We start from the raw sequence: 17,056 nt of genomic DNA, 5'->3' as shown, positions 1-17,056 counted from the left end.
TGGTATCTGCCATCTGCTGGTGCCAGGCTGTGTAGTGCCCCAGGTGCACAGGATCTGCTGGCAGTGCCCACCTCAGGTCGGGTTTGGTGCAGATCTCCAGGTGTTGGTGCTTCCATGTGAGGATTATGGCCAGGACTGTTCTGTAGCGCTGTGTGGAGCTGTAGAGCAGTACATGATCTGATCACTGATGGAAATGGCTGTGCTCCTATGGGTGTCTTCCTATACCTGCAGTCTGTGCTGTGGTCAGTGCTGGCATTGAGCAGGTGCTGCAGTGAGTGCGGCTCATCAGCTTTAACCCCTTAGTGAGGGTCCTGAATTCTTTATTTTCAGAGATGATCTAATCCATATGTGATGCATGTAAAGGGATCTGTCAGCAGGCTCTCACCCCCGTAATGTGCATGTAGATTCCAGAAATCAAGCTCAGCACAACCTTTACATGGCCAGTCTTTGAGAAATCAGTGTTTTTAATCCATGTGCAAATGAAGTTGTGGATCTGACACCTGTCACTCCAGCTCTGTGCCACCGCTTACTACTTCATTGAGAGCTCCATTGCCTGAGGTTACCCAGCATAGAGGCTCATTCTAGCAAAAGGTGGTGCTGGGTGAGGAATAGAGCTGGAATGGTAAAGGCATGAAGGCTACCATAACCCTTCAGCCTTATTTGCATATCCAACTGCTGAGTATTTAGAAATGGAGGAACAGACTCCTAATGTGAGGGATCTTCTGGATTTGTCTCTGAAAGCTGCATGGGCATGTAAACAGATTAGTTGGTTTTGAAGTCTGTCATCTGGATTTCTCCACTTTTCTCTCTAATGGTCTATTTAGACAAGGTGGTCTTCATGACATATTTAGAAGTGTCTGATAAACAAGTATGATCTGTAAATATTATTGGCAGCACATCTCTAGTTGCCTACATGCTGAATAATTGTTTAATAGAGATGAGCAGACCCATGCATATTTGGGATTGTCTAATATGGAATGAGAGAACTTATATTTGGAATTAAACCTGACCCAAGACAACAAACCCCATAGAAGTAAATGGGGACAAGATGTTCTGTGCTGTAATGGTTGGCGTAAGGGCTAGGTGGCTGCTAAGGGGTTAAGAGCAGGAGTTGTACATATTGTTTCCTGGAAGATTACACTGCAGTCACACTTTTCCTGGCCTGCTCATTAAGCTTCATGAATATTCACTTTCCCATGCCCACTGTGCCAGTGTCTGCAGACTGCTATATATGCCCCCCTCTGTTGGTATCTGTGATTTATTGCAGTTTATTGTATGGTAGTGTAAAATAACTTAATGAATGGCATGTGTATTTGCCATATTTTTGATTACTAGCAGGGGTAAAACTAGCTGCAGCCTCCAGTGGTCTGCTTTACTGTGGCAGTTTATCAAAAAGATCCACGTAATTTATTTAAATTAACAAGTATTGGTCACTCTTTTTTTTTTTTTTTTTTTTTTTTCAACCAATCCATGGTAAAGCTGACTGCTGGTGTATTCAGTTTCAGAAGGTCTGTGGATATTGCCCCATAACAGCCTAAAAATACTAACCTGCAGCCAACCCAGACATGGCACATTCATTAGATGTAACACAACTCATCCTGATGTAGTCCCATGACCGGACTGCTCTGGTGCTTTGTCCTGCAATCCAGCAATGGTTCAGCTCAGTTAATTGAGCAGCAGGCAGCCCTCAGTTGAACCCTGTCTGATTGCAGGACACGGCTGCACAGCAATCCCCAGTGTGAACTCCAATGATCAGACTGCTGTCCACAGTTCAGTAATCTGGCAGTGGATTCATCAGTGGTCACTTGGTATCATGGGAACCTGGCTGTGACATCCAGTGCACAATCCCAAGAGATGGTTCCCACCTCTCCCCAAACCTGTCTGATCTGTTGCCTTCAGTCCATATGCTTTACCCTGTTAGTGGCCTCCAGGTCCCGCACTCCTGTGATCCAGCATAATTAGAGGTTTTATTCTTGAGGAGGGGATGGATGCGGCAATGGAAATTGGTTAAGATTGTTAGGGTACTTTCACACTTGTGTGTTTTTTTTTTTTGTTGTTGTTTTTTTTTTTGTTTTTTTTCTCCCCTTCCGTCACAATCCGCCCTTTTGGAAAACAGCAGAATCCATTAACTGATTCTGCTTGTTTCCCATAGACTTGTAACGATGACGGTTTGTGACAGAAGTACCTGCGTTGCTTCCACTGGCTGACGCTGCATTATGTCCTCCGGGCTGAAGGAATGCAACATGTAATGTTTTTCGAGCAGCGGAATCCTCTTTTTCACTGCGCATGCCCAGCTATATATATATATTTTTTTTTTTTTTTGGTTTTTGTTTTTTTTTTTAAATCACATCTTTATTTTGTCTCTTGGTGGCCGAGCGACCAGCTGAGCTCCCGGCCGCCGGCATGTGAGAGCGATCAGTTGAGCGCCCAGGTGATCAGCTGATCGTTCACAATAGTCTGCTGCCGGTAAAACTGTAAAGAAGAAAAACTAAAAAAAAAGCTTTTCGTGTTTTGTACAATTCGTTGTGCCATTATATGCACTGCATCCGTCACACAACGCAATGTAACGGATGCCGTTCAACGCAAGTTTGAAACTAGCCTTATTGTTAAGCATTTATTGCTATAGAAGTAATGCCTTTTCCTAGGTGCATCTTTAGGATCCAGTGATCATTGCAGCATGCCATGTTGTTGTAAAATGGAGACTAAACTGATTAGTCTGACCCTGGGGTTTTAGTCCAGTTCATGGAAGAGTTCGTTTTGTTTTTGTTTTTTTATTTTGAACCATAAATTTTATTTTTAACAATAAAAATTGAACATACATGTTATGAGTTTGTCCAGTCGGTTATCCTTAATAGTAAAGATTATCCATTTCCCAGGCATTTGTTGCTAACAATTGAACTGTCAACATATAATATCAAACCCCAATGATTATACTGCCACTTCAGCACCAGATGGACGTGAGCACCAGCATTCCCCTTGTCCTATTCTCGCCTGGAGTCAGAGTAATCTAGCCACTTCCCCATGTTACGGAAGAGTTCATTTTAATGAACCAATTTTATTTTGAATGGAATTACCAGACTGTACAAGTGATTTGTTGTTCTTTTTTTCTTGTGTAGAATGTGGTGGTAAGGTTGACAAACCTCCCATTTGTGAGCTCTACATATGACATGGTGTCCTCCACCTACGTGACCACTAAAGACAACCATCCCTACCTGAAATCTGTATGTGACGTCGCAGAGAAAAGTGTGAAGAGCATCGCTTCTGTGGCCATCACCAGCGCCATGCCAATCCTGCAGAAACTTGAGCCTCAAAGTAGGTTTAGCGTCTCGATGGTGGTCACTGTCAAACATGTCATTCTGTGGTAATCTGCACACCGAATGCTTGGTGGGTTGTTGCAAGGCAACTTGTCCTGAAGATCAGCAAATTCATCTGCAAGTGGAGTACTGAAATGTACAAATCTGTATTTTCCAGAATGCAGACTTGTGGGTTGTTTGGTGTTTTTGTCTTTTTTCAGCCTTTTATGGTGCAGAGGAATAGTCTACTTTCCAATCCTCACTGCTTCTAGTAACCCTGAGCCTTTCACAGAAATGGGATTTCCTGCTACAATTGTCCAGAGATGAGGGTCTGGATAGTGGAGCATTGTGGGTTCAAGACATTAAGGCTACATGCTCACACTGCATTATTTTACCAGTTTTGATACCAAAATTGCATGCATTTCCTTCCCCAGTATGGTCTGAGACTTCATTCTTACTGTGGCTATATTTGCAGTTTTTTCTATTGCATTATTGTGATGACTACAGAAGCTGCATGTTTCTTTACATTTTGTAGCAGAGTTTCTAATTAGTGATGGGAGGACTTGCAGATCAATCCCCTGCTGACTCGGTGGGCAGTGATTGATGCCTGGATCTGGCCAGTTGCCTTTTCCTAGTCTATTGGGACCAGAATCTGGCACAAAGGGGTAGGAGCAAATCTTTATACTTGCCTTGTCACCGGTGCAGCTGTAAGCTCCCACAGTCACTCATTCACTTCCAAGCCACTCATTACCTATTTTGCATATGCAAGGCTTTCTCTACCCACCAGCATCTGATTGGTTGCAGGCAGCAATGCCATGCACACACTGAGTGACTGGAAGCATCAGACACTCTATCAGATGCTGGTGAGCAAGTATATATCATACAGTAAAATTTCACATAGGGGCCTCACCATATTATACTTGGCACAGCCTACAGCAGCTGTCAGCCCCAGCCATGAGCTTATCTTGGCTGTGTAGCAAAATAGGAGGAAACACATGCTGCTTTTATGTACAAAATTAGGTAGAAAAGTGTACAGTCCCTGATGAAGCCAGACAGCTGGGAGCTGGGTTTCTCAGGCTGAGGAGACTCATGCTTGTGGTGCCCCATTCCTCAGCCAAAAAGAAAAAAAAGGCAGCGGCAGCTGCCCAGGATTGCTGCATTCATTAGATGTTACAATCCCGGCACTTTACCTGGCTCTTTCTGATTGGTGTGGTGGCAATTAGGGTAACAGGGGCTTAATTACAGCCCACAGCTGCCACTAAGCCCTAGATCAGTAATGTGAGGGCATCTCAGACCCCCTCCATTACTAATCTGTAAGCAAAAAGAAATAAGCCCCCCAAAAATAAATTATTTAAAATTAAAGTGAACCTGTCATCAGAAATTTTGCTTTAAACCTAAGTTTCCCCCTCTGCAGCTCCTGGGCTGCATTCTAGCAAGGTTCCTGTACTTTGTGGCCCCTTTTAGCCAAATTAAATACTTTTTAAACTTGTACCTTTTGCTATGTAAATTTTGTAAATCGTCCATGGGGGGGGGGGGGGCTCTCTGCTGATCGTTGCTGTTCCTCCAGCAGATTTATGCCGCCCCCCCACCGCTGAATTTCATATCTCAAAACGCCGCCCGTGGTCCCGCGCATGCACCGTGCGACTGTAGCAGGACTGCACGTGTGACCGCTGGTGAAGTTTTGCGCAAGCACTAGGTTATGGGCAGCGCTGTGAGTGTCATCAGCAAGTGCCGCCCATAACCTCGTGACCGCACTTTCCCCTCTTCCTCCAGCGTTCTGCGCAAGCACTTGCTGGCCAGATGACCCGACGTCACCTCTTTCCCTGCTGCAGGGTAAGATGGGAAGGAGGTGACGTCGGGTCATTTGGCCGGCGAGTGCTTGCGCAGAATGGTGGAGGCAGTGGGGGGGAAAGCGCGTCCACGAGATTATGGGCGGGCACTTGCGATGCAATCACAGCGCCGCCCATAATCTTGTGCTTGTGACACACGTCACCAGCGATCCTGGCGTGGGCGGCACCTCAGGCGCAGTGGGCAGCATCCTGATGGATGAAATGGAGTGTGGGGGGACGGCGTCAATGTGCTGGAGGAACAGCAACTGTCAGCAGAGCCCGCCCCCATGGATGATTTACAAAATTTACATAGCAAAAGGTACAAGTTTATAAAGTATTTAATTTAGCTAAAAGGGGCCACAAAGTACAGGAACCTTGCTAGAATGCAGCCCAGGAGCTGCAGAGGGGGAAACTTAGGTTTAAAGGAAAATTTCTGATGACGGGTTCCCTTTAAATACAAAAAATGGGAAATGCCCCTAATGGTAATTCAGTTTCCAGTATTCCCTCAAGACATAACTACAGGGGGTAATCCCCTTGACCTATACAGGGACAGGATCTGAGGTTAAAAGACCCCTCCACCACTCAGTGCTGATCACATGACCACGGGTGCTGTGGCCTCTGGCATCCACTGATGTCACGTCAACGTCCAGGCTCAGAAAGTTGATGTGATATCAGAAGCTTGTGCTGCCTCTGAACGTGAGGGACTGGGCTTTAGGCGGTGATCACCACATGTCACAGCCCAGCATGAGAAGGGGGGGGAAGGTTTACTTACCATCCTGCAGCTGTGTGCAGGGGTCAGCACCAGGAGAGGGAGAGGTGTCATCATGTCGGGTGAGTATTTTATCGCAGGGGGTTGAGCAGAGGGCAGTGTGTGAATCTGCAGAGCACTGTGTTCTTCCCCCTGGCTGTGCAGAGCTTGGAGCTGCTGCTGTCATTGATGTGATTTCTCTGTGCTTCGATAACATGCAGGGACAGGTAAGATGGCAGGGAGGAGTTTGGGTGGAGTGCTGAGTGGGTGTGATAGATGCAGTCCTACAGGCCACTGCAAAGGATCATGGAAGTTGTAAAAACTGAACCCAGAAAGTCAGAGATATTAACCCCATCATAGCTGGAGCCAGCAATGAGGATGTGCTGCTAGAGCACAATAAAAGGTAATAGTGTTAAAATAACATGTGGAAAGGTACATATTTATGATAAAGTTTTGGTAACTGGACAACTCCTTTTAGGACGCAAGAACTAGGTTAGATATAGTAACCAATTTGTAAACTCCAGAAATCTGGATAGTATGATCAATCTGAAACTGTATGCAGTGCATATTAAGGTTTCTCATTGAAGTAACATGCCTATTTTAAAATCCAGAAATTGCCAAGCTTGTTCCACCAGAGGTCACATTCTGGCCCCTGAAGTCCAACGACTGCACCTTGGGTGAAGATGGACCCTCCATAAAGTAACCTAGTCCTAACCTGAGGTGGTGTAAAAAAAACTCTACCACATGGGGCAAACTGCCTAACTAGAAATGGACTATACTCCATTAGTGTATAATTGTCACTAGTGTAGACATACTACACAGCCTTCAATGGTGACCAGGGGACATCTAGAGGAACAAGGGTCTTTTAATCCCATAGTGATTGTTCATTTGAGAGCAGGGAGACCCTGTGTTTTCTTGTGAGACCAGTGAGCCTATGAGGTAAACTATGGAGCTCTCTGCCACCAGATGAGGCGTCCTCTTGGTTATCACAATTTGATAAATACCATATGCAGCCTTTATCTTGCTTGATCAATATGCATCCACCCAACGCGTTTCATTATAATTACTCATCCAGGGAGTCTTCTTAAAAAGATGCTCTGCATCCTGTCAGTATCTTCCTGACGGCCTAGATTAGGATATTGGGATGCATATTGATCAAGCAATATAAAAGGCTGCATTTGGTATTAATCAAATTGTGATAACCAAGAGGAAGCATCAGCTGTATTTTTGTACCCAGTTTATCATGGTAAGACCATTCCTTTTTTTTCTTTGACGGGACCCATTTAATGTGAAGGGTGGAATTCTGAGCTACCTATAAAAAGGTTTGTGGTTCTACAATTTTTATCCCATTTCGCTGAATCATATTTCTCCAGAAGGCGATTCCTTTGTGAGAAAAATTTGGGGCTCTGTCCAACCATAAGATTATAGTATGGTATGGTTGTTGTGCCTCACATACTGCATTGGTCCAATTGAGCTTGGTGGCCAAGTAGCATATGTAATCCTGGGCAGCTGTAGGATTTGTAGCCTTGGCAGAGCCCAATAAGCATGACTCTCCCCAGCCTGAATACCAGCCCCTAGCGGCTGGGCTTTCTCTTGGGCATCAAAATTAGGAGGGACTGCACATGTGTTAGGCTGGTTTCACACTACGTCTTTTTAACATCCGTTGAAAACGTTTTTTTAACGGAAGTACGGATCCTGTGCAAATCCGTTTTGTGTTTAATGCATTTTCAATGGACTCACGTCCACTTCCGTTTGCATTCGTTTGCGTCCGTTAGACGCAGGATCCGTCATTTTGCGTTAATTTAACATGTTTCAAAAACGCAACATGTAGCGTTTTTTGGCTTTGTCAAATTAACATATGTCACAGGATCCTTGACATTGCGCCGCGAGCTGCAATGCATGTCAATGAGTGCTGGATCCTGCCTACCAAAAGTCGTTCAGTTGCGTTATAACAGGATCCTGATTCTGTACTGAGCATGCCCGGGACAGGGACAGAGTGTCTCTCTCTCTCTCTCTCTCTCTCTCTCTCTCTCTCTCTCTCTCTCTCTCTCTCTCTCTCTCTCTCTCTCTCTCTCTCTCTCTCTCTCTCTCTGCAGCTGTAGACACTCGTAACCAAGGTAAATATCGGGTATCCAAGGCCGATGTTTACCTTGGTTACCAGCGTATGCAGCTGTCAGAAGCCTCCTCCCAGTCTAGCTCCCCTCAATCCCGATCACATGACTCCTTTGCCCGCCCCTAACATCCAGTGCAGGATCCTGCAAAATAACATATGCGTTTGCATACGTTATTTGCTGTAAAAGCAGGATCCGTACTTCCGCTAAAAAAACGTTTTCAGCGGATGTTAAAAAGACGTAGTGTGAAACTAGCCTAAGTTGTGTTTTTTTTTGTTTTTTTTGTTTTGTTTTTTTTGGGTCACCACACAGATTCAGCATGTGCACATCGCATAAATTCAAACTGAATATCTTCTCGGCATATTTCCCAGGAGATGCCACATAAATTCCAAATTTACCCCATTCACACCTTTCATTCTTCACACTGGAAACCTAAACAAGGCCTGTGTATCATGGAAGGGCTGTATCTTGTAACCTACAGTCCATTCTCTCCTAGCATCAGAAGTATGCATAGCACATTACCAGTATTCACAAGAACTCTACTGGCATCAATATGTAGATGTAACTTTTTTCTTTTCCCCTCTCCCTTCCCAGTTGCTCTGGCAAACAATATTGCCTGCGTTGGACTTGATAAAATTGAAGAAAGGTTGCCTATTCTGTATCAGTCTTCTGAAAAGGTAAGCTACTGAAGTCATGTAGAAAACAAGATGGGACTCATAGAAACCCCTTATACATAATTAGGTTGCATATGGTTGCTCCCTATAGAGGCAATATAGAGAACTGAAAGGGAATGGCAACCAAAGTCATGTGTTTGAGAGGTAATTTTCAAACAAGATGTAATCTTTTATAATACGTTTTACACCTTTATTAAATACAAAAGATAAACATATTATAAGTTACGTTAGGGAATGATGTATGATTACAAAGTGAATCATAAATAGGTAATGGCTAAAAATCCAGAGCAAAGCAAATGGGTCTGGTGGGTCACCATGGGGAGTGAAGGCAGAGTTGAAGCAGGCACGTGCTAATTACATCATAGTGATAGTGCACGTTGTTATAGTATTCATTCCTATCACTGATGTAATTGGCAGGTGCCTGCTTCAACTCTGCCTTCACTCCCCATTGTGACCCACCTGACCTATTTGCTTTTGCTCTGGATTTTTATCTATTACCTATTTATGATTCACTTTGTAATCCTACATCATTCCCTAATGTAACTTATAATTTATCTTTTGTATTAAAGGTGTGTAAAACGTATTATAAGAGTTGATCTTGTTTGAAAATTACTTCTCAAACACATGACTTTGGTTGCTATTCCCTTTTTCTAAGTTCTCTATGAAGTCATGTAGAGCCTTAAAGAAGGTGTCCACTACGGTACTTTAACAACCCCCATCTCAGTCCCCTTGTTTGCTCACATAAAAATAAATGTGCCTATACTCTTCTCCAGGCTCCACATGACACACTTGCCCCATTACCAATCTCCACTGGCTTCCTTCTTTGGACATTTTTGAGCAGCATGTCAGCACAGCGCTCACATCCTGCTGAAATGTCCATTTGGGGAGACAGGCATCGGGTGCTTATTGGTCGCAGGGCCCGCATGTCATGTGGGCCCTGGAAATGTGACTTTTGACATCTCTGGAACTTCACCAATGGAGTATAGGCTTATTTTTAAATGGGCAGTCTTAGTGGACAACACCCTCCTTAACCCCTTCACCCCCGGCCACTAAAACACCCTAATGACCGGGCCATTTTTTGCAATTCTGAGCAGTGTCACTTTGACAGGTTATAACTCTGGAACGCTTCAACGGATCCTGGCGATTCTGAGATTGTTTTTTCGTGACATATTGTACTTCATGTCATTGGTAAATTAAGGCCGATATTTTTTGCGTTTATTTGTGAAAATTTAGGAAATTTGGCGAAAATTTTGAAAATTTCGCAATTTTCAAACTTTGAAAATTTATGCTCATAAATCTGAGAGATATGTCACACAAAATAGTTACTAAATAACATTTCCCACTTGTCTACTTTACACCAGCGCAATTTTCGAAACAAATTTTTTTTCCGTTAGGAAGTTAGAAGGGGTCAAAGGTCATCAGCAAATTCTCATTTTTCCAACAAAATTTACAAAATAATTTTTTTTAGGGACCACATTACATTTGAGGTGACTTTGAGAGGCCTAGGTGACAGAAAATACCCAAAAGTGACCCCATTCTAAAAACTACACCCCTCACACTGCTCAAAACCACATCCAATAAGTTTATTAACCCTTTAGGTGCTTCACAGGAACCAAAGCAATGGGGAAGGAAAAAATGAAAATTTTACTTTTTAACACAAAAATGTTACTTTAGCCATAAAATTTTCATTTTTACAAGGGAGAAAAGAGAAAGTACACAATACAATTTATTGTCATGTTCTCCTGAGTACGCTGATACCCCATATGTGGTAAAAATCAATTGTTTGGGCGCACGGCAGAGCTCGGAAGGGAAGGAGCGCCATTTGAATTTTTGAACGCAAAATTAGCTGCACTCATTAGCGGACGCCATGTCGGGTTTGAAGACCCCCTGAGGTGCCTAACCAATGGAGCTCCCCCACAAGTGACCCCATTTTGGAAACTAGAGCCCTCAAATAATTTTTCTAGATGTTTGGTGAGCACTTTGAACCCCTGGGGGCTTCACAGAAGTTTATAGCGTTGAGGCGTGAAAAGAAAAAAAATTTTTTTTACCACAAAACGGTTGCTTCAACTAGGTAGCTTTTTTTTCACAAGGGTAACAGGAAAAAATGCACCATAAAATGTATTGTGCATTTTCTCCTGAATACGCAGATACCTCATATGTGGTCGAAATCAAATCTTTGGACACACGGCAGTGCTCGGAAGGCAAGGAGCGCCATTTGAATTTTTGAGTGCAAAATTAGCTGCACTCATTAGCGGACGCCATGTGGGGTATGAAGACCCCCTGAGGTGCCTAAACAATAGAGCTCCCCCACAAGTCACCCCATTTTGGAAACTAGAGCCCTCAAATAATTTTTCTAGATGTTTGGTGAGCACTTTGAACACCTAAGGGCTTCACAGAAGTTTATAGCGTTGAGCCGTGAAAAGAAAAAAATTTTTTTTTACCACAAAACGGTTGCTTCAGCTAGGTAGCTTTTTTTTTTCACAAGGCTATCAGGAAAAAATGCACCATAAAATGTATTGTGCATTTTCTCCTGGGTACGCAGATACCTCATATGTGGTGGAAAGTAATTGTTTGGGTGCATGGCGGGGCTCAGAAGAGAAGGAGCGCCATTTGACAGCAAAATTGGTTGGAATCATTAGCGGACGCCATGTCACGTTTGGAGACCCCCTATGGTGCCTAAACAGTGGAGATCCCCCACAAGTGACACCATTTTGGAAACTAGAGCCCTCAAATAATTTTTCTAGATGTTTGGTGAGCACTTTGAACACCTGGGGGCTTCACAGAAGTTTATAGCGTTGAGCCGTGAAAAGAAAAAAATATTTTTTTACCACAAAACTGTTGCTTCAACTAGGTAGCTTTTTTTTTCACAAGGCTATCAGGAAAAAATGCACCATAAAATGTATTGTGCATTTTCTCCTGAGTACGCAGATACCTCATATGTGGTGGAAAGTAATTGTTTGAGCGCATGGCAGGGCTCAGAAGAGAAGGAGCGCCATTTGACTTTTCAAACGCACAGACGCAGATCGGCCGCTGCAGGACGCACGGTCGGATGCGATAAAAAAAAGCGTCAGGGATACGTAAAAAAAAAAGTCACGCCAAAAATTGACCATGGATGCCGATCCGTTATGTGCATCCCTGATCAGCGCTTGGCGGGACGCACGGACGGATGCGATACAAAAAGCGTCGGGGATACGGAAAAAAAAGTCACGCCAAAAATTGAGCAGGGATGCCGATCCGTTATCTGCATCCCTGATCAGCGCTTGGCAGGACGCACGGACGGATGAGGTGTAAAAATGGACAGGGGATACGGAAAAAAAAAAAGTTATACTCACAGTACCCAGAGGACTAGCAGGAGGATTACTGACCAGAAGAGCTGCAGAGGAACAGATGGCAGAGAGATGGACAGCTTTACAGGAGCAGCAGGCAGATCAGCAGAATGCCCAGAAAGGACCCAGCGATGGACGCAGATGTGATCAGCCCGGTGAAGACAGGTAAGAGGACGTCGGGGGAGAGCAGAGGGGGAGAGGGGGGTGGTAGAGCAGAGGGGGGGGGGAGAGCAGAGGGGGGGAAGAGCAGAGGGGGAGGGGGGAGAGCAGAGGGGGAGACCGGAGAGGGAGCTGCAGAAGCAGAATAGAGATAATGGGGGAGGCAGTCAAATCGCGGGGGGAGCGGATCGGGATGTCGGGGGGGGGGGGTGGTTGGGGGGAGCAGATCGCGGGGGGGGGCACGGCAGGGGCTATCACGGCAGCGCGCAGGGGCACCACGGGAGCGCGCACGGGCTGCAAAGTGAGCACAGTACGTGCAGCAGCAGCAGATCGCAGATCGCAACAGGGAAGCACATTGGCAGGGGGCAGATCGCGGCAGGGAAGCACATAGCAGGGGGCAGATCGCGGCAGGGAAGCACATAGCAGGGGGCAGATCGCAGTAGGAGGCAGATCGCAGCAGGGCGGCACATCAGGGAGCATGCAGGGGCCATCACGGGAAGCGCGCAATACTGACGTGGAGCCGGAGCGGCGGTGACATCGGCGGCGGCAGCAGCGGTGGTGTGGTACCACAAGTACCAGCCACTGCACGCTGCACGCTGCAGACATGTTGGGGGAGGGCTCACAGGCCAGCACAGGCCTGGGGAGGGCGGCCACCGGCAGATCAGACCGCCCCACTGCACACTGATTGGAGCGATTGCGCGTCATAGCACGATCGCTCCAATCAGTGCTGCAGGGGCTGGGGGCGGCATGTTTGAGGTCCACCTATGATATGCTGCAGCAGCTGCGGCATCTCATAGCTGGATCTCACAGGATCGCACTAATTCGGGCATTATTTTTGCCGAAATTAGTGCGATCGATGTGGTTGGCGGTTCAGATTTGAACAGCCAATCACATCGATCGTCGATAGGGGGTGGCGATGCCGCCCCCCCTGGGGTCAAGCAAAGGTCCCCTGCTGTAAGAAACAGCAGGGGACATCATTTGAAAGCCGTTGCTATGGCCACGGCAATCAAATGAAGTTTAGGCCGTAAAATTACGTCCCTGGTCGTTAAGAGACGTTAAAATAGGACGTAATTTTACGGCCCGCGGTCGTGAAGGGGTTAAACTTTACCTACTGTCATGTTAGAGGTGTCATCTTGTACATTTTAGGTTGTGGCTAATGCCTCAGAAGCAGTTGTTGGTGCCAGAGATGCTGTTATCCATAGTATCACAGGAGTAGTGGATAAAACCAAGGGAGCTGTGCAGGACAGTGTGGAGATGACTAAGGCTGTTGTAAATGGCAGCATTAATACTGTTCTTGGAAGCTGTGTAGTGCAGATCATAAGCGACCGTGTGGACTCTGCACTAACTAGGTCTGAATGTCTTCTGGAACAATACCTGCCACAAACAGATGAAGAGCTAGGTAAGCGAAACCTAGCAAGCCAATGGTGACCCAGCCTGGGAAACTTGCCTACCTTTGTGGACAGGGTACGTGAGACTTGTTGGTGCAGCCCAAAAAACTAGCCTGACTAAAGGGTAATTTCCATTTTTATAAATGGGCACAAAGTTTTATTTCTTGTTACCTTTGAAAGGCCTGTCTGGCACCAAAAGCAAATTTAACAAACTTCCTAACTAAAATGCCCTAGATTTGGCTAATTTCTAATATCTTGCTGCATTTCTGGTGATGTCTAAAATGTGATATCACAGGAGGCTGCCTCAGCTTCATGCAGCTTCTCTCACCATATTAATCTTTGAAGGGGTGCTTTGGTTTGTCACCCCCCCTCCCCCACCCATCTTTGTAATCACAATCTTGTTAATGTTTCTGCATTTTCTTCGCCCAGCTAATGTACCCAGCTAAGCTGTTAATATCTGGGCATTACAAATTTCTTTATAGCGAAGGACACAGCTGAAACGCAAGGCATTGAGATGTCCCAAGATAAGCCTGGCTACTACATGCGCCTGGGATCCCTCTCTACTAAGGCCCGCAAGCGTGCTTATCAACAGGCCCTGACCAGTGTGAAGGATGCCAAATGCAGGAGTCAGGAAGCCATTGCTCAGCTCCAGAACACCATTGACCTGGTTAGTACATGTAATTCAAATGTACAGAAGCATCTACATTAAGGTTAGGCTCCATTGCTGCTACATGGAATAGAATTTAAATTTGTGTACTTGGTACACTAGAGGCACAGTCACACACAACGTCTTACCAGCGATCCCAAAAAAAATGCAACCTGATAGGGATCGCTGGGAGGTTGCTGGGGAGATGTCAGACCTTGCCAACGATGCAGGTCGCAGTAGCAACCTGTGTAACTATCTCAGCAGTCAATGTGACCCTGTCAGTGTCAAACACAGCAATGTGTCCTGCCCAGCAGGACATCGCCTTTGAAGAAAATGGCCTGGACCATTTGGCAACGACTAGCTATGTCACAGCAGGGGCCTGATCGCTGGTAGGTGTCACACATAACGAGATCGCTAGTGAGATCGCTGCCATGTGTGACGGTACCTTAACATATTCATGGTAGCCCATCAGCCACAAGGTGACCTTTTCTGGTACAACCTAGAGCCAATAATCAAATGCCTCAGATTAAAGGTCTACAAATGGTTTAATGTAATTGTCCTACAAAAGTACACTTGAATCAACGATCTTGGCATAAGGGTCAATTGAATGTTTTAAAATGATCCTGTGGTATCTCAATTGTGGTGTATCATCCAATCATGGCTATATCTGACCATTGCAGAGTGTTCCAGTTCATGGTCTGCACAGCTCTCAGCCCTGGGGCAGTGGGAGAGGTGCAAGGTGCCCATAACTGACAACAGCTGGGTCTTGTAGATGCTGCTTTCTGAACATCTAATAACTTCTTACCAGTCTGAGGATCTCAGAACTGGAGAGGTGACAATGTCCATGATGGCCAAGCTCAGGACTGAGGTAGAAACTCTCCTGTGGTCTGTTTAGTCTGTGCACTCAGTGACTTGTGCTTCTCCCACCCAGTAAAGCAGCTCTACATTAGAAGACTGCCACTACAGAATATTGCAACAGCGCACCTATAAGGTTTCAGTGCAGGTTTATTATCCAATTGCAGAATTTAACGTTCCAAGATTTAATGTTTACTGTGGGCATCCCTCCCCTTTTAAATGGGATTCAGCATTTATTGAAACCTTTGACTAAGCATTGCTATCAGCCTAATGTAGGGAAGTCTCAATTAAAACCCTCTCCACCAGTGCTTCTGTATTCTGTACAAGGGGTGATTCATAAAAGGATGGTGCAAATATTAAAGGCCTCTACTCTTGCATCTTTTGAATTGCCCCACTTATACACACAGCAGCTTGTATCTATTCACACTTGCCTTTCTCTGCTAAAAGGTGCTGTGTGGTTTGTTTTTACTTGTAATTTGACACTTCTTGAGTTTAACAAATTGATTCTTATCTGGAAAACTTTGCAGATTAGAGATCTTGCACTATAATGTAACCTAAAACCAGTCCTAAATTTTCAGTGTATAGGTTGGCTTTCATATAAAAAAAAGCTGTCTGGCTGAATCTTGCAGATCAGCTTAAGAGATTGCAGTTGTTCCTAAGGAGATCCTCCCGCCCCCCTCTCCTCTGTAATGGGAAATTCCTCACTGAATACAGTGTTTTTGTTTTTACCACTATATGAATATTGATGATGACAAATTCTGGTAGACAAAAAGCATTTTAGTCTAAGATATTACAACATTGCTTATTTTCATGAGTGCTATTGATTTCTGAAATTTGACAAACACTTGCCTGACAAGCATAATAGTCTTGGTTCTGGCTCTGATATTGAGGATATTTCAGGGTACCTGAATAAGCAAATGTAGTGCATATAACCTCACCTGCTTATATACAACTTTTCAGATTGAATATGCAAGAAAGAACATGAATAATGCAAATCAGAAGATCCATGATGCTCAGGAGAACATATACAACAAGTGGGTGGAGTGGACAAAAGGCTCCAGAGAAGATGCTGGTGGAGAAACTGAGGGTGCAGAGGTAATGACATTCCCTTGAGTCTTATGCTAGGCATCATCTGTGTACTGGAAACATAACATTTCTTCTCCTTTCAGCAGATTGAATCCCGCACACTGGCTATTGCCCGGCATCTTGCTAATCACCTGCAAAGCACATGTCTGTCTCTGGTCTCCAGTGTCCAAGGTCTTCAGCAAAACCTTCAGAACAAGGCTCAAAGTATTAGTGCCATGGCTGCAGATATCTATCAAAACTTCCACTCTGCCTCTTCCTTCAGAGACATGTCTGACAGCCTCTTAACCGCCACTAAGGACAAGATTACACAAATAAAGGATGGTATGGATGAGATGATAACCTACTTTATAAATAACACTCCACTAAATTGGCTGGTAGGTCACTTCACTCCAGAACTGGCTGGTAGCCAAGATAAGGAGGAAGAAATTGATGATGGAGGCTCAGACAAAAAGTAAAACCCACCTGAACTGTCAAACATCACTGACTTGTCATTTGTTTTCCATCTCCTTGCTTTCCCCCTTAATCAGAGGGCCAGTATCTGGCAACAGACCATGGAAGATGTGAAGGGGGTTGGCGGTCATTGACCCTTGTCTTGGTCTTTATTTTTGTCTTCACAAATCCAGCTTAACTGTAACCAGTATCACTAATGTATAACCCTCAGTATGTAACTGTTTTAATGCACTTTTGTATGTTAATAAAATACTGCATTGACTTGTCTGTCAGATGTGTATAAACTTCACAACCATAGTTGATGGGTAAAATCTGTGGTCTGAAGGCAAGCTTTAAACTTCCAGATTACTCCATGGAATCTTTAGAATTCACCTCTTTAGAAGGGAGGAGCTAGAGGCACACTGACAATGCAAGTTCTTCTAAGACCCCACTGGCAGTGCTTCATAGAACTTCACAATCACCAGCTACAATTTCTGTAATGGGAGAATCTG

At 44.8% G+C, this 17,056-nt stretch overlaps 1 protein-coding gene across 1 annotated transcript; it reads left to right on the top strand.

Annotated features, from left to right (window-relative positions):
* Positions 1–2,162: 2,162 nt before the first annotated feature.
* LOC142311344 (perilipin-2-like) lies at positions 2,163–16,820 on the top strand. The gene is made up of 7 exons (XM_075349724.1): positions 2,163–2,168; positions 3,117–3,312; positions 8,576–8,658; positions 13,287–13,539; positions 14,011–14,195; positions 15,990–16,124; positions 16,202–16,820. The coding sequence occupies exons 1-7, from the start codon at positions 2,163–2,165 to the stop codon at positions 16,568–16,570; spliced, it is 1,227 nt and encodes a 408-aa protein (XP_075205839.1). The 3' UTR covers positions 16,571–16,820.
* Positions 16,821–17,056: the final 236 nt, after the last annotated feature.

This window comes from Anomaloglossus baeobatrachus, chromosome 1 (genome assembly GCF_048569485.1).
Source record: "Anomaloglossus baeobatrachus isolate aAnoBae1 chromosome 1, aAnoBae1.hap1, whole genome shotgun sequence".
Lineage (NCBI taxonomy): Eukaryota > Metazoa > Chordata > Amphibia > Anura > Aromobatidae > Anomaloglossus > Anomaloglossus baeobatrachus.
Note: the sequence above shows the minus strand (reverse complement) of the source record. Positions and strands in the feature narration are given on the sequence as shown.

Coding starts and splice junctions, on each gene's coding strand:
- LOC142311344 (XM_075349724.1), top strand. Junction 13,540..14,010: donor ACAAACAGATGAAGAGCTAG/GTAAGCGAAACC, acceptor ATTTCTTTATAG/CGAAGGACACAGCTGAAACG. Junction 14,196..15,989: donor TCCAGAACACCATTGACCTG/GTTAGTACATGT, acceptor ACAACTTTTCAG/ATTGAATATGCAAGAAAGAA.